General features: G+C 40.0%; 1 protein-coding gene across 1 annotated transcript in view; it reads right to left on the reverse strand.

The window, feature by feature from the left end:
- ARSB (arylsulfatase B) overlaps positions 1 to 18,455 on the reverse strand; it is a 128,318-nt gene that overhangs the window by 56,104 nt on the left and 53,759 nt on the right. The window contains exon 5 of the mRNA XM_070412236.1: positions 12,022 to 12,265. Within this exon, the coding sequence (XP_070268337.1) occupies positions 12,022 to 12,265 (244 nt within the window). The remainder of the gene's footprint in view (positions 1 to 12,021; positions 12,266 to 18,455) is intronic.

Consider the following 18,455-nt stretch of genomic DNA (forward strand, 5'->3'; position numbering starts at 1 on the left):
CATATGGGTTGTATGACTCTCAAAAGAGTATTCTTAAAAAAATGGGAGCATAAACATCAGCTGTATGTGGGGCGTACATGAAGCACCCAGTCATGTTGCTGGTGTATACTTAGCCTTACGGGAGGTGTTAGACACAATTCCAATCACTGGGAGACAACTGTGGAGAACTTGATCATCCAATAGGAGATTGCCAAGTGTTGTTAATGCCCTGGGATTTGTACATATCTGAATAACCAGTTAAGGCTCCTGAGGTACTAAGAGGCCATGTTTTCAGGTGGCCCAATATCCACACCCCAAACTCACAGCTAGTTATCCACAGCAGTGGTTTGGGATTCTAAGGACCATGAAATTTCAAGAAAATCTGGGTTGTGCCTGGCAATGTTGTATTTGCGAAGTAAGGAAATGTTAAAACAAAATTAAATGTATTAAAAACAAACAAACAAAACCCTTCAATTCCCATCCCCAATATTTTTCATCCTCTGGATGAAAGTTCCTTATTATATGCATTTTTTTGTTAATATTTTCTCTAATTCTATGGGGTGTTTTTTTTTTTTTTAATATATTTTATTGATCTTTTACAGAGAGGAAGGGAGAGAGATAGAGAGTTAGAAACATCGATGAGAGAGAAACATCGATCAGCTGCCTTCTGCACATCTCCCACTGGGGATGTGCCCGCAACCCAGGTACATGCACTTGACCGGAATCGAACCTGGGACCCCTCAGTCCGCAGGCCAACGCTCTATCCACTGAGCCAAACCGGTTTCGGCATGGGGTGTTTTTTTTGCTTTCCTGATAGTATCATATGGAGAACAAAAGTTTTAGTATATGATACAATTTCTTCCTCAAAGGTATGTGTACCAAAGTGGGTTGGATTAAAATAAAAGTGTTCTGTATGTTTCATAACAGCTTTTAGCAACTATCAACTGTGATCACCACAATCTTAAAGAATAAGTTGTGGCTTCATCAAACTCATAAAATGCTTATGGGATTGATTATTGCTGTATTACAACATGTATTAGCTTCTGTCTTCTCTATGTTTCTATATGTATTTATACATAATGCTATAAATATTGTATTTCACTATTCTTTTGCACATTATTCCAAAGTTTCTTTTCCATACAACCAAAGCACTAGAAACTGAGCAATGTCAGTTGCTTCAATAATTTGTGGTCTTACTTCTGCCTAGTTCTGAAGCCCTGGCTTTCTCGCATGCAAGATAGCATTGTCTTTAAGAGCATAGCCTTTCAGAGTTTGCATCTCAACTCCACAAATTACCAGCTATATAAACTTGAGCCTTGTTTTTCTCACTAGCAGAATGTGGATAAAAGTACCAACTTACAGGGTTGCTATGAATTAAATGAGGCAACATATGTAAAGCACTTAGCACAGTGCCTGGGATATATTGAGTGCTGAATAAGCTGGTCGCTTAAGATCAACAACAACTTTCACTGCAAAAATGCAGATTTTGACTATGCGGACAGGAGAAAAATACAACCACAAATACAAGGCTACAATCTGAGGTGCAGATACAAGAATAATATGTTGATACAATGGACATTGATATTCTTATCCATTCTTCTTGCTAGCAAGAGTTCTCCTATGAAATACAATGATATAGCTATAACTAATTTCTAAGGCCTGTTGTGATACTCTCTCCCATGTGAGAGTCCCTTTAGAAAATTATCAGTGTCAAATAAGGCTAAGTCACACAGTCTACTCATGATGAGCTGCATATAAAAAAGATACGTTGCAATCTGTTATCTAGGAATTTTCCTTATTTTTCAGTTTAGGCAGATGGCACAGTTTAGCTGAATCCACTGGACTGTTGATTCCATTTGTGAAATGTAAATCTCTGAATAATGACTGATGATGTTTATAGTAAGTGATTTTTCAATACTCACACAAGTTCCTTGTTTTTAGGTGAACCAAGGGAAGGGGTGTTTCTATGATGACAAATCTTTGGGCTCCAGGTTGATATAACAAAGGAGAGTTCTCTAATAAGGTAAGCACCTATGGGACTCTTCAGGGATCCTACTGCACAGTGCTCACTTCCTGCCTCGCATACATCATTGGCCAAGGCAGTTCACAATGACCACATAATGATGGACGCCTACCTCTAAACCAGTGAAATGGGCACATCACACAAATGTCCGTAACAATCAAATTGGAGTCACTTGGGCGTCTTTGGCTGAGCTAATTAGAATAGTGACCAGCATTTATAGAGCATTCGCTATTTTAAATACTTTACATGCATTATTTCATTTAATTCTCGACACTATGATGTAGACACAACCTTGGCACACTGCAGTTAAGTGAGTTACAAGATTACATGGTTAAGCAGGTGATAGAATTGGGTTTGGAACTCAGGCAGACTGACTCCCAAGTTCCCCACTCCTAACCACAATGCTAAATTGTCTCCCTAGTGAAATGTAGACATGGTCTCAGTATCTCCTTGAATATATTCTATTTTCACTCATGTAGCTTATTATTAGGCACCATTAACAAATATCTCTATTGACTTCAAATGTTTATTTAGAGTTTTTCTCCATCCTCTTGTCTTAAAGACTGATACATTTCAGTATTCAATTTTAACTTACCTCAAATTTCATATTTTCTGGATTAATTTTTTAAAAACTAGGACAAGGAGAAATTGATCAGTGACTAGTTTCCAATATGCTATAAATATTTTCTAAAAGTCTACAGTTTCAGACACTGAGATCACAGCACTGTCCATTTATAAATAGAGTTTCCAGTTTTTGACTTTTATTTTCCAACTAGTTGAAGGGTGGGGCACTGAAACATTTCCCATAAATAAGTGAAACGCTATTACATTCCATACTTCTTTTACCACTAGCTACTGGCCATCTGTCATAAAAAGACACACCCTGTAAGGCAGTATCAAATTTTTACAAAGAGAAATAGCCAGGGCAATATTTTCTGAGGTGAAATTTTGAAAAAAAAAGTTACTAATTAAAAAAATTCAACTAATACCTACATAGTAATGTCCATCCCATTAACCCTTTGTAAGCATCTTCATCATCATCATCTTCACTTCAAAATACAGTGCTGTTACTATGTCCCAGGCACTGTGCTAAGTGTTTTACACAGATTCTTTTACTAAATCCTCCTATAAGTGCCTATGAGGCAGGTACCACTGATAGTGCACTTTTCACATGAGGAAACTGATGCTTAGAGTTATTAAGTAACTTGCCCAGATCATACAAAACATAAATGGAGACAGGATTTGAACCAGCTATAACCACAGAGTTCACATTTTTAACCGTTATAAATATCTTACAGTATTTATGTTCTTTTTTATGTGGGTGTGGGTGATACTGGGTTTGTGTAAATCCCATGTTCCTTGAAAAGCCATTTTAACATGTAAACATTGTCATAAGTAAAGAGTTTAGGCATGGAAATGATAAAATTTTGACTATATTTAATGAGGAAATTAATTTGATATAAAGTTATATATGAGGAATTTTTCATGTACACTTTTATTAAGGAATCTTATTAAAAAATGTAAGTAGGCTACTTAAGAAATAATATTAAGTAATATTATAAAAATGATGGAAACATGCCCTTAATATAATTTTTTCCTACTCATTACTGTAGAATAATTGGTAGTTCTTTTGGGTTAGTATCTAGGCAAACCAGCAGGGCCTAATATGCCTTTATTCCAATTTCCATTATAAAACTCATGAAGAATTACAAAGAGATGAAAACTGGCAACAGTGTTGGAAAATAAAGAGAAGACCAGATGCCAAAGTCCCGAGGGAATGTCCCTAATGCCAGTGCTGCAGAGATTAACAACATATTCCTGGATTCCACCAGAAGAATCAAAACCTGATCCCAAGGCAAACAGAAGAAGATGGTGTCATTTTGTCTTCCTTTAGGTAGAGGACTCGGGGCAGCATCACAAAATTAGGCAATGCCCTCCCGTTAGCATTAGCGGGCTTCAAAGCCAAATCTTCCTTCCTTCCTCCCTCACCCCCAGGCAGCATCCCTCCCTATTTCCACCCCTGGGGCAAACCCCAGACCACAAGGGAGTCAACAGAAGAAACTATCATAGAATAAAGCACCTAACTACAAAAGAAATCCAAAACAGCACGCAGAGCACTACATACTAGGCTAGGGGCATAGGGTAGGAGCTCTTTTGTCAAAAAGGGTAAAGTAGGGAATCAAAAAAATAACACATCATTCTTTAAACATTTTGCTTTAACTTAAAAACATATATAGTCATGTGGCAGTCTTTGAAGGCAGACCTACTGGCTGGAGTTCCCTATCATCTTTATTACCAACCATACTTATCATGCTTCATCTACAGTTTCTAGTGCTGTTTGTCTTAAACGAGCGCAAGGGCCCAAGAACATGTGAGTTTCCAGATTTCCACAGAATGGTGGCCATCGAAATTTGAATCTCTCCACACATTTTTCTGAAAAAAACATACTGAAAAGGAAAGAGTAAAATCACCTAACACCCAAGCCCACAACAGAAGCAGGAGACAGAACATATTTAAACCCTGGATAGGGTTTAAACAACCATCTGAGATCCGAAAGCTCAGTGCTGGTGCCCATCCTAGCAGAGTCAGGGGGGAATTATGCAAAGGACAGTGAGGGGTACAAGAGCGGAAGGGACTCAGAGCATGTCTAGTAAATAAAGCCCACCATGATTCTGATGCAGCCTGATGCCTGGCGGGTCAGAGAGATGGCTACTGGGGAGTCAAGAGGAAGTGGCTTGGAAAGTACAGGAGCAGCATCTAAACAATGTTAGCATAGGAATAAAAAAAACACACACAAAAAAAACCAAAACAGGTGAGAATTAAAAACTGTTGGCAAATAAAAACATTCCCCTACTACGGGGGGCGGGGGGGGGGGGGGGGAGCAGAAGAAAACGGTAACATGACATTTCAACATGAATCAAACATAATTAAGTCAGAACTGCCAATATAAAAAATACCACGAATCAAAAATTTAAAAACTCGGACACTAAGCTAAGGGAAGAAACTAAAAGAAAAGACGAAATCTCAGAAATGAAGGGATAGGATATACACTGAAGGTGTATAAAAGCAGATAGAGACTAAAGATGAAAACAGAGAAGATAATTCAAATTAAAAAGTAAAAAGGACCAGAGGGAAATTGATAGAAACAAAAAATACATAAATAAGATTAAATAATACCTATAATTGAAGTTCCTGAAGAGGAAACACAAAACAATAAAACATAATATTTAAAACTATAATTTAAAAATCTCTGAAATAAAAGACATCAATGTACAATGCGTTACTGGAAATATTGACTGGGAACATGGTTACCTTTGAAGCATATCAAGTAAAAGTCTTAGGCTTTAAATAATAATAGTAGTGGTAATAAAAATCTTCTGGGCCTCCCGGCAAAAGGACCAAGTCACTTGCAAAGGAAATAAAATCAGGTTGACATTAAACTTATCAACAGCAACATACAAAACAAGTAGAGTAAGGTGACATTTTCAAGGAAGTCAAGGAAAGACAGTCTGAGACAAGAATTTTATATCAGTTCAACTCTTTATCAATTCTCAAGGTTGTAGAAAATGTTTTAATAGATATGCAAAAATTCTAAGAATCCTGAGAAATCTATTAAAGAATGAATTCCTCTAACTAAGAGATAATTGAGAAAAACTTTAGAAATGAACGAGTGCTTAGCATGTAATATATTGTAGAACTGAGGCTAAAACAAAATTGTGGGTAAGGATAGAAAGACAATATTATATATATTATATGCTCTGACACAGTAGAATTAATACAACTAAAAATAAAACTGGCAGAAAAGGGTGGGAGAAAGGGTAAAGTTGAATAAGCTAGTTGATTTCCTTATAGAGTCAAAGATGCCATTTTAAGCTGACAAATCAAAGAGTAGAACCTAAGTTTTAAAAAAGGGACTGAGCCATGGCTGGTTTGCTCAGTGGATAGAGCAATGGCCTGAGGACTCAAGGGTTCCAGGTTCAATTCTGGTCAAGGGCATGTACCTCGGTGGTAGGTGGGATCCCCAGTCCTGGTCGGGATGCGTGCAGGAGGCAACCAGTCCATGAGTCTCTCTCACATCAATGTTTCTCTCTCTCTGTCTCTCCCCCTCTTTTTCACTCTCTCTAAAAATCAATGGAAAAATATCCTTGGGTGAGGATTAACTAAAAAAGGGACTGAGAGGATTATATAAAGATGTTAGCATCATGGTAACAATGAAATAAAATATACATTATTCCATATATTTAAAGAACTAACAAACGAAAGATCAAAGATAAAAGTAAATATAACTCAAAATAATAAGACAAAACTAAGAATAAAAATGCCAGTCATAGCAATGTATATAAACTCATCTACTAAAATAAAACATTTTCTGACTGGATCATAAAGATAAACCTAACACGGCACCTAAAAATTACAGAGTACACATTCTTTTCCAGTCCACATGGCATAGACAACAAGAAAGACCATATTAAGGCCCAAGTCTTAATTTTAAATGAATTGAAATAATAAGTATGTTCCCTGACCAAAACAGAATTAAACTAGACATCAAAAATATCAATAGAGAAAACCTGAAATATTTGGAAATTAACAACATACTTCTAAATACATGGGTCAAAAGAAATCACCATATTCACCATTTCCATCACATTATTTATCAATAATTTTGACATAAATTCTACCTTGTCAGGCACCAAGATTGCAATGTCAGCTTTTTTAAGATTTTAAAAAAGATTAAACATTTTTTAAAAATATATTTTTATTGATTTCAGAGAGGAAGAGAGAAGGAGAGAGAGAGATAGAAACATCAATGATAAGAAAGAACCATTGACTGACTGCCTTCTGCACGCCCCTCACCGGGGATCGAGCCCACAACCCAAGCATGTGCCCTGACTAGGAATCAAACTGTGACCTCCTGATTCATAGGTCAGTGCTCAACCACTAAGCTATGCCGGCCGGGCAAACATTTTTTGTTTGTTTGTTTTACTGAGAAATAATTGACATGTGCCACGGAATAAGCTTAAGGCATAGAGCATGATGATTTGATTTATATACATTGTGAAATGATTACCACAGTAGGTTCAGCTAACAGTCATCTCCTCCTATGGATAAAATAAAAAGAAAAGAAATGATAAAAGAATAAAGGAAAGGGGAGACCAAGATGGCAGCGTAGGTAAACACCGGAGACCGCTGCCGCAAACAACCATTTCAAAAATACAACTAAAAGACTGAACGGACATCACCCAGAACCACAGGTAGGCTGGCTGAAGAGAGACTCTACAACTAGAAGGAAAGAGAACAGCAAATCGAGGCTCAGAGGCGGCGCAGTGTGGAAAATACAAAGGTACCGAGGTGCTCGCGCAAAGCGGGCTGGTGGCTGAGGGCGCGGTTGTCGTTTTCTGTCGGGAGTGAGTCTCAGACTCTGGGCTCCAGATCCGGGCGAGTCTCTAGGGACCCAGACTCAAACGGGAGAAGCGGGATTATCCGGCATCAGTTGGAACCTGAGGGCAGCTTTCTCTCCGAGGTTTGCAGTGGCTGCCGGGGTTCTGAGAAGCAGAGCCTCTGGGAACGGGACTGAGCGTGGCCATAACTGCTCCCTCCGCCCGCCCTGTTGATCCCGCCCCGCCCAAACCCTGCGCACAGCCATTTGCCGATCGCCTCAGGCAAAGGCTGGATTAGCGCCTCCCCAGAAGGCAGACGTTTTCCATACAGCTGATTCCTACAGCCAGCCGGCCTGGGGGTCAAATCCCTCTAGTGTTAACTACAACAATTAAGGCTTGGCTAGAACAAGACTGCGCACAGAGACCACAAGGGGGTGCACCAAGAAAGCATAAAAGATGCGGAGACAAAGAAACATGACAGAAATGGAGGATATGGAGCTAAGAATCGCAATTTTGAGGGCTTGCCATAAATTTGTGCAGAGCCTCACGAAAACTAATGAGACCCTCGATGCTACGATAAAGAAATTAGAAAGTAAGCATACACGGACTGAAATAAAGAATATTATACCCAATAGCAGACCAGAGGAGTACAATAATCAAACCAAAGATTCGACAAAAAACACCCAATTGGAAAAGCAAAATGAAAAAAGAATCCGAAAGTGTGAAGATAGTGTAAGGAGCCTCTGGGACAGCTTTAAGCGGTCTAATATCAGAGTCATTGGAGTGCCAGAAGATGAGAGACAGCAAGATATTGAAAACCTATTTCAAGAAATAATGGCAGAAAACTTCCCCCACCTGGAGAAAGAAATGGACTTACAGGTCCAAGAAGCGCAGAGAACCCCAAACAAAAGGAATCCAAAGAGGACCACACCAAGACACATCATCATTAAAATGCCAAGAGCAAAAGACAAAGAGAAAATCTTAAAAGCAGCAAGAGAAAGAGGCTTAATTACCTACAAGGGAATACCCATACGACTGTCAGCTGATTTCTCAACAGAAACTTTGCAGGCCAGAAGGGAATGGCAAGAAATATTCAAAGTGCTGAATACCAAGAACGTACAACCAAGATTACTTTATCCAGCAAAGCTATCATTCAGAATTGAAGGTCAGATAAAGAGCTTCACAGATAAGGAAAAGCTAAAGGAGTTCATCACCGCCAAACCAGTATTATATGAAATGCTGAAAGGTATCCTTTAAGAAGAGGAAGAAGAAGAAAAAGGTAAAGATACAAATTATGAACAACAAACATGCATCTATCAACAAATGAATCTAAGAATCAAGTGAATAAATAACCTGATGTACAGAATGAACTGGTGATTATAATAGAATCAGGGACATAGAAAGGGAATAGACTGACTATTCTTGGGGGAAAAAGGGGTGTGGGAGATGCGGGAAGTGACTGGACAAAAATCATGCACCTATGGATGAACACAGTGGGTGGGGAGTGAGGGTGGAGGGTGGGGTGGGAGCTGGAAGGAGGGGAGTTATGGGGGGAAAAAAGAGGAACAAATGTAATAATCTGAACAATAAAGATTTAATTAAAAAAAAAAAAAAAGAATAAAGGAAAAAAAAAATTTGTTTGCAGGTAAATGTGTTACACTTTTCTAGAACAGTACTTATCAAAAAACAATAAAGCGCCCTTCGGGGATAGTGGTTGGGTGTGGACCTATGAATCAGGAGGTCACCATTCAATTCCTGGTGAGGGCACATGCCCCAGATTGTGGGCTCAATCTCTGGTAGGGAGTGTGCAGGAGGCAGCAGATCAATGATTCTCTAATCACTGATGTTTCTCTCTCTCCCTCTCCCTCTCCCTTCCTTTCTGGAATCAATAAAACAATATTTTTAAAAAGAGACAATAAAATAATGTCTATATAATACTGAGGAGAAAAGATTTGACAAGAATTGTTTGTCAAATTATTATTTATGTTTGGAGGTAATAGACATTTTTTCATATGCAAAGACTAAAAGAACTCACTATTTGTGTACCTTTACTAAAAATTACTTTAAAATATTAACCAACCAATCAAAAGATTAATTAAAATTAGGAACTGAGGAATGGGAAAGGCATGTAATAAAAGGCATGTTGGTAATATTGGAATTGGAAAGAGCTTGGAGAAGTCATGTCCCCTATAAATGACAAACAAGGTCTGTGGCTTGGAACAGGAAGAAATGGAAGCAGTTGAAAGAGCTTCTGTTGCAAATAATGTCACTCACTCCAGAACTGCTATTTCTCCTAACTTTTTAATATTTTAAATCGGGTCTAAGGGGAATTGATAACTAGGCAACTAGTGAAACCCTGGTACTCTCAGCACAGCCAACTCTATTTTTCACCCATTACTGGCATTCCTATTTCATCAGACCTTTTGAAATTTTCAACAACTACCATCATCTTGGAAATGGTATTTCCAAATAAATATGTGACTGGAAAAAAATTTGCAGAACTCTGGGCACAGATGATGTGTTTCTGGCATTTGGCTGTCCACGTGTTTCTGGGGCTTCAGAAAAGAGGCTCCAGATGTCCATCTGACCGATGGCTTTCTCGGTCAGCGGGTACCGGTGCCAGGTGCTCTGCCACTGACACTAAAGGAAGGCTTGTGATGGTGTGGGAAGCAACGACTTCATAGGCTAGGGGGCTACCTCATTTTTATCAGGATCTTTTTTATCAAGAAAGGAGAGCATAATAAGAGCAGTTCTTCACCTATAAACGGGAAATTTGCTGGAATTCCAGAGGAAAGTCTTCAAATTCTTGATTAAACACTGGGCAGCAATTTTACTTTTTTTAAACATAGAAAAGGAGCATGTACTTCCTCATGGTTTAACATGCTTGGACAAGGTTGTTCACCACACCTCTGGGTAAAGCCCTGCAGTAACACTGGGCCTGCTCAAGAATGGAGAGTTCTGTTTATAAGGGACCGGTCACTAGAAGTTCTGTGTTCTAACACTGAAGTCAGACTTTCTGCAAATCTGGAGTTCAGGAACTAAACTTTTCCCAAATTTCCTGCAGGCAGAAGCAAACAAGTGCCAAAGGTTACTTCTGATCAAGAGAATCTTAAGACTGACATGTGGACTTACAATCCACAACTTGGTGATATGGATGGACATCAATGACTTGGACTTTTTTTTTAAAATATATTTTATTGATTTTTCACAGAGAGGAAGGGAGAGAGATAGAGAGTTAGAAACATCGATGAGAAAGAGACATAGATCAGCTGCCTCCTGCACATCTCCTACTGGGGATATGACCGCAACCAAGGTGCATGCCCTTGACCGGAATCGAACCTGGGACCTTTCAGTCCGCAGGCCGACGTTCTATCCACTGAGCCAAACCGGTTTCGGCCAATGACTTGGACTTTGTCAAAGAAAATAAACTCAGTGAATTGGGGGCGGAGGAAATTATTCAAAATGAATTCAACTACTTCTCAACTCAAGCCTACCATCGTTTGGCAAAGTGTGCTACAGAGCTTTGACTTCATTTGCCATGTGTGCTTTTGCAAGCTGGGTTTTATAACCAGTTTGTCACACACACACACAAATCAAAACTGATTGGATGTCAAGCATGACAATATGTTGTCATATTAAATCCACTCAAAACTTCCTCCTACTTTTTTAGTCCAACTTCAGTAGCCTTCATGGTGAAAGCTGGTGATAAGCTGAGCTGAAGTTCAAGTTTTGCTCTGCTTGGGAATTTTTATTTCTTTTTTGTCAGAAAGTAGGTATTAATTTTGCATTAAAAATAAGTGATAGAGGCAGAGGTCTGTAAAGAATGTTTTTCACATTTTTCTATGTGAAATCAAGAGAAGGCTGAGACTTGCAAGGGCAGCAATGAAAGAATCAGGAAAAATTAGAGAGAGACCAAGACTGAGGTCATCGATACCATCGTACTACGGATACAAAAGTTGGGCGGTAAAGAAGGCTGATAGGAAAAATAATTGATTCACTTGAAATCTGATGTTGGAAGAGAGGTCTACAGATGCTCTGGACCATCTGAAAGACAAACTAGGGGTCCTAGAGCAAATTAAACCTGAACCATCGGTGGAGGCAAAAATGACAAAACTGAAGCTATTCTACTTTGGGCACATCATGAGAAGGCAAGGGTCTTTGGAAAAGACAATAATGCTGCGCAAAAATACAAGGCATAAGGAAAAGAGGGAGAGTAAATATAAGATGGACTGATTCAATAAAAGAAGCCTTAGGCTGTGGAGGACAGAGCATTGTGAACATCACACATTCATAGACTTGTAAGGAGTCAGAGCTGACTCGACAACATGTAACAGACAATCACATAGAAAGAAAGTGTAACCAATGTCTAATATCATAAAAATAAATGCTATCTAAATTTTTGTGCATATGTTTAGGTACCTTTTTTCCTGTAAGTTCACACCTTTTAGTTTCAAAGAGGTCTATGAGTCAAAAACCTGAAAAAAATATTTACAATATTTCCAAAGGCCTTTCTTTTTAAAAAATCATTTATTTGTAAACTGGGCTATCATTTTCACAAAAAGCTATCATTCTCACTCAGTTGAGTGGAACTGTTCTTGGAGGGTCTGTCCTGAGAGGAAAAAGAGAAAGATGTGCAGGTACCTGATGGTTTTCCACACGTCGAAGCCGTCCAGAGGTTTGGTACCATTCGTGCTGCCCCCGGCCAGCTTCACCAGAGTTGGCAGCCAGTCGGAAATGTGGATGAGCTCCCGGTTCTTCACGCCCTTCTGTTTCAGCAAGGGGCTGGCCACGAAGCCCACCCCTCGCACGCCTCCTTCCCACAGGCTCCACTTTCTTCCTCGAAGGGGCCAGTTATTGCCCCCTGCCAAAGTCTGCCCGCCGTTATCTGAAATATAATTAGATGTTGGCATTAGGACAATGTTTAAGAACGGAAGACATCTGTGTTTGCTGTTATAAAGGGTGCTTAAGAACTAAAAAAGATAATTCCTCCTTACCCTCTCCTGTACCAACTACCCCTTTCCCTCTTGAAACTACCCTCCATCACACAGACATAACCCGATCTGACAGGAGACCAATCAGTCCTCTGTGGACAGGGCCACTGAAAAACAAAGGCGTCCCCTGAGGGTGACTGCTTGGGGTGGAGCCCTGCACTAATCAATGCATTGGGTTGTTGTTGTTGTTTTTAAATAATATTTTTTTATTTTTCAATTAGAGTTGAGGCATAGGGTTTTAAGTGTATGCTTGCAGCTTGGTGTAACACAAGAGGATGAATCCAGGAAAGCTGAGCCCTCCTGGCACATGAAATGAAACCTGAGAATGAGTTTCACTTAGCGACTTAAAGCTCCTGATAGGTGGGGACAGCGGACCTTTTCATTTTCCTCTTGGAAACGTTTTCTCACATTTAAACTGGTAACTGAACCAACACTCTACTCCCTGGTGATTTGAACTCTTTCTTAAGTGTGAAAGTTGAAGATTTCTCCAGTGGGCTAAATGTCTCTGTAAACAGAGCAGTCGGGTGGAAAAAATAATTGCAAGAAGAATTCTTCTCTTCTCGACAGGATGATGGCAAAACAGAAAGTTTCATCGTGTGCTGTGCCAGGAGAGAGAAGGGTTTTCTTCCAAAACAGCTGAAGGAATGGAGGACCTTGGTGAGGCCAGGAGAGAAGCTGCAAGTGTGCCCGAGGTTAAGTATCCCACCAGCCAGTTAGGGCTCAATTAAAAATGAAGCTGGAGTGTAGAAAATAAAAAGTGGTATTTCTTGTGTAGTGAGGTTGTAGAATCATATTATCTTCAAAACTGTCCACACACTTAGGTGACGTTAGAGACCTATTTTAAACAACACTTATTTGCATGTATATTATACTACTTTAATTAAACATTTTTTTAAAAAACCACTGTTATCCAAATGAACCACATGGGGGCAGTAATACAGACCTGCTCTACAGAACCTTACAAATAAAAATCTAACACAGAAATCAGGATCTTTCAAAGCCATAGGATGCACATGGGATGAAAGAGAACTAATGTGTTAAGCAAGCACCTACTATGCACTAGGCACCATTTTAATTTCATATTATCTCTCACAGAATCCGGAGTCTGACAGACCGGAAGCCTGATGTCAGTCACTCACTAGCTGTGTGAGGTGGGACAATAGGCTGTCTCAGTTTTGTGGGTTTTTTTACCTTTAATGTGCAGATAATAATTGCTACCTCATGTATTATGGTGAGACTCATACTACATGACTAAAATGTAAATGACACCTTTTATAATCATTGCTGGGTTGGGTACCTGGCACAATATAAGCACTAAATAAATGGAAGCTAATATTTTAACAACCCAAATAGTCTAGTGTTATAATGATGTTGTTGCTTTAAAAAGTGAGATGTGAAAAGGCCAAACCAATAACTGGGAAATGTAGGATTCAAACAAGGTCTGTGTGAATCTCTAGGTACCATGCTCCCAGAGTGCCATGCTCCTGACGTTCTTGACGTAGGGGTGTTTTAGACCTTAGGACACAGAAAGCTTCCCTTCCCTATGAAACCATAAGCAGTCAACCTCAGCCAAGTGTGCACTCTTCCTGTGATAGAGCAGAAAGAGAGCTTTTTCAAGGCGGTCGTTCCCTTTGGAGGAGAATCGCTGTTGTTGGTGGGTAAGAAATTCAAGGATCTACTGCCAAGGTGGCTTCTGATTAGCCTTTAACACACCTGGTCCTCTGTTCTTCTCTGCTTTGTGAAGGGAGGGAGAAGAGTCTTGAGTTATATGAGATGAAGGTAACAATTCTTCAACACCTTGGTGGGTGGCAAGCAATCTCAGCTGCTGTCACAGACTCACAAGAACCTCTCCTCAAACCTCATATCTCTTCTTTAAAAAGCCCAAGGCCCCAACAGTCACCCAAGCCAGTGCATTAAATACACATTCTATTTCACATGAGCTGATCTGTGGGCACCATCTTTAGACAAAGGGATTCCTCCATGTTCCTTATACTTCTAGAGTATGTGACCCATAACCAACATATTAAAATTTAAAAGAAGGTGGTGTTCATGATACAGAAATATACCGGATAGAAATGCTTACACTCTACCCGTGAGAGCAAGAATGGCTGAGACAGCACTGTTATTTCGCTCTATTGTCTGGCTTGTTATAAACGATACTGGCTCAATGTAGAAGATGTCTGTTTTCTCCATTTTAAATAGATGCACTTTTGAGATTCCAAAATGTCTCTTCCAGTTGCACAGATTTGTTAGTGCTCAATACAAAAGTTGGATAATGATGGTGGTGGGAACAGAGTGGAGATGATGGGGTAAGGGTGGCTGCGTCTGGAATCGGATTCTAGGAGCAGCCCTTAGGAATGACTTGGAAAGGAAAACACTCCAGGCTGGAAAGAAAATTTGGCCACCGCTGCTACTGTAGGAGCTGGAAGGTGTTTCCTCGTAGTATCAGGGGAGGGGGCCAGCGCAGTGAGTGTGACTGCTTTTGCCATTAGCTCAGTGTGATGTTTTTGCCATTAGCAATGATAAGCCATTCTATCGTCGGTTATCAATGTGGCTTCCTCCACATTTTTTTTTTAGAGCACTCCAGAGATAAAGCACTGGTAATTAACACACCTGCAACTTGTTCTCCTTGGCTCCCCAGTCACAGAGCCAACTGTGGACGTGGCTGCGTGAAGAGGGCAATTCAGCTTTGTAGGCAGGGTGGGGTGGGGTGGGGAGGCTTGTGTCTCCACAGGCAGCACCAGGCTGATGGCTGCGGCTTATTAGGCCTTTGAAAATAGGGCGCTGTCCATCAGTCTTAGCACAGTCTCCCCAGGATTTCAACGAGTTGGACACAAAACTGATCAGGGTAACAGCAAGAATCAAATAAGCTCATTTGAAACAAGGTAGAATAGGGGGTTTCTTATATTGCTCACTTAAGTCTGACATAAATGAAAACGGGTATAGAGTATTGCTGAAAGATAGTAACTAGTCTTTTGGGGTGATTACTTTGTAGAGCATACAGATGTTGAATTACAGTGGAACTTATAGAGTGGTATGTACCAACTTTATATAATATATATCAACTTATATATTGTTATATACCAAATTTACCTCAATAAAAAATTCTTAAAAATATAATGGAACCACCACCATTTCAAACATAGTTCTTTTCATTTTCTCTCCTAAATTTCTTTGGGCAAAAGTTAATTTTTGTTCTTGTAAAGAATTAATTTTCAAAAGAAAATTTTCTTGTGTCATTTCCTGACTGACTTATTAAAAAAACTTCCAAATCCAAATAAGATGACTGCAACTAGTAAAAAGGAAACTATGAAACATTTTTTTCAGGGAAATGGTTTTTCAGAATGTTTTTTGGCAGAGGGAAAAGCTAATTATAAAACCTTTGCTGTCCAGAAAAGAAATGTCAAAATAAAACAAATGCTGTCATACACAGATGGTAAATCTCACTTTATTATTCATTATTGAACAAAAATAACTGTCAAAAAGTCACGGAAAAACAGCAGTTAGCCAAAGATCTGAGCAAAAGCATTAAGTATACGACCATGAAGCCTCATCCATATCCAGCTGATAAAAATTAAGATGGAACCGTGACAGCAACATTGGCTTTTAGGACTACTCCCCATACGATGTAATGTTGTGGCTTGGCTGTGGCAGGCTGCCCTGAACCATCAACATATATCACCATCTCACTGCCCCCAGGGATCTTTTAACCCGGCTTCCCCAAGACATCCTCCTCTCTGCTTTGGGGATCATGGAAGGAAAAGCAGGGAACGCCCCAGCAGCCTTGCACGGGGTCTGGACTTCCCTCTGAACAGGGCCACCAGTGTGAGTGTGACAGATGAGTAGACATGATTTCAAATACCAAGAAGCCTCTCTGTCCAAACAAAGGGCCTGCTTGGTGATGGCTGCTTCTTTTAGACAAAATTTCTTTTACATGACGAATATGTACATTGGAGAGTTAACATGTAGCTTAGTAGTTCATCTAAAAGGTTAGGTAAATTAGATCTTCTCCAACTAAAAAGATTTTGGAGAAAATATCTACCCAGATATTCAGTTTACAGCCTGATGTTCTCTTTCCCTTTTGCTATACATTCAACCATTTTTAATTGAATGTGCATTCATTTCTGCCAAGTGTATCTTTCCAGTGGGTTTCCAGTCCAGCCACACTGCCATGGGTCTGCCACTCCCCTCACCTGGCCTGCCACTCCCCTTCACGTTTCTGTCGGGGCATCTTGGTGAAGCCCTAAAACCTACAGGCCACATCTGTGTTTAAAGATCTCTGATTGCTTTCCAATCAGAAAAAAGTTCCAACTTCTGCCCAATACAAAGAATCCTTTACATCTGGACCAACCTACTTTTGGAGCATCAAGTCCTGCCCTTCCCCATAAAGCATGCCTTGGGCTTCACATAGAACTAACTTCTTTCCCCCTGTAGTTAGAACAGTTTCATGCTGTCTTTGTCTTTGCACATGTTGGTTCCTTTGCCTAAATGCTCTTCTGCTTTTAAATCCCAGGTTAAATGTCACATCTTTGGTGAACTCTTTTTTGTTTTGTTAATCCACATCAGAGGCTATTTTTCCATTGATTTTTTTAGAGGAAGAGAAAGGGAAAGACAGAAACATCGATGTGAGAGAAACACATTGATTGGTTGCCTCCTGCATGTGCCCCATCCAGGGAGGGCCCAGGCTAGGGGCGAGCCTGCAACCAAGGTATGTGCCCTTGACCAGTATCAAACCCGGGACCCTTTGGTCCACAGGCAGACCGTCTATCCACTCAGCCAAACCGGCTAGGGCTTTGGTGAACTTTTCATTTACTCCCCCAGTCTTCATCTCTCCTCTATACTTCTACTGCACTTCCTGTACACTTTTTTATGACACTTATCTCGTATCTTACATACACTCATTGCACTTACCTCTGTATAGAAATTAGTTATTCATGGGGTTGTCTTCCCTTCTACCTCTGCCTCTCAAGAGCAAGAACAATGTCTCATTCATTTACTTTCCTAGGACCTAGCACAGGTTGCCAAAGAGAGCTCAGATATTTGGGGGGAACAACAACAACAAAAAACAAATGGAGAAACGGCCTCCAAAAATATGGGTTGAAGACACTGTAAATTAACTTTGATTTCTGCACTGTTTTTACTGAGCCTTCATCCAACCACTCTTTGACCCTGACTTTCAGGAAGCTGTTCTAAACAGATACTCCTTATTTTATAGGATATTGCAAAGGGGGGAACTCTTGGAACCCTGTGAGAATTTAAGCAAATATCAGAATTGTTTGTCCCACCTGGTGCCTGGTCAGTTGCAATGAAGTCAAAGGGGTTGTTCGAGAGCTTTGAGGAAGCACTGGTCCTGGCCTGGAAGAGAAGTCTTACCCCTTTAACAAATCTTCCTGGAGTTCCCGCCATAGACCAGGGACCACTCTAGCTGGCAGCAGACAAGACAGGCAGGGTCCCCTCTCTCTTGGGGTGAGTAGAAAAAGATAAGATCTCTCCAATCATGGTAGATGGTAACTGGGCCTCTCAGAAGAGCTACCACCAGAAAGGCAGGACAGAGCCAACCATCACCAAAGGAACAGGAGCCCAGCACAGGACAAGGGGGCTCAGGACCTTATTCAATTACACACTAGTTGGTGGGCATTCTGTGTCAAGGCCTCTTCTTGAATAAATATTAAATTAACTATATTCTTAAGAACGCTTATGTTCTATTGTCAGAACTTAAGGAAAACTTGAGCTAAATGATGACTACATATTTAAAAGAAAAGGAATGTCTAAGTGTTTCAAGACTGTCATCACTTTTCCCTATCTTTCCTACTGCCCTAAAGTCACTGAAATGTATTCAAGGGATAGGAGTTAAATGCTGTGTGTTTGGGAAGGTTACTCTATCTCTGAGTCTAAATTCCCTCTTGTGAAAAATGAGGCTAACAATACCCACCCTAATATAGTGCAGTTGTACTCAACAAATCTTAGCCGTTTTCATTAAGGATAATCACCAGCAGCAGTAGCATCCAAATCTGCAGAACAGAATAGGAGCCTATCTGGGTATTTATGAAACAAATACTAGATGTAGGTGTTACAGCCACACTC

The sequence above is a fragment of the Myotis yumanensis genome, unplaced genomic scaffold (genome assembly GCF_028538775.1).
Source record: "Myotis yumanensis isolate MYYU_CA2020_CCGP unplaced genomic scaffold, mMyoYum1.0.hap1 SCAF_4, whole genome shotgun sequence".
Lineage (NCBI taxonomy): Eukaryota > Metazoa > Chordata > Mammalia > Chiroptera > Vespertilionidae > Myotis > Myotis yumanensis.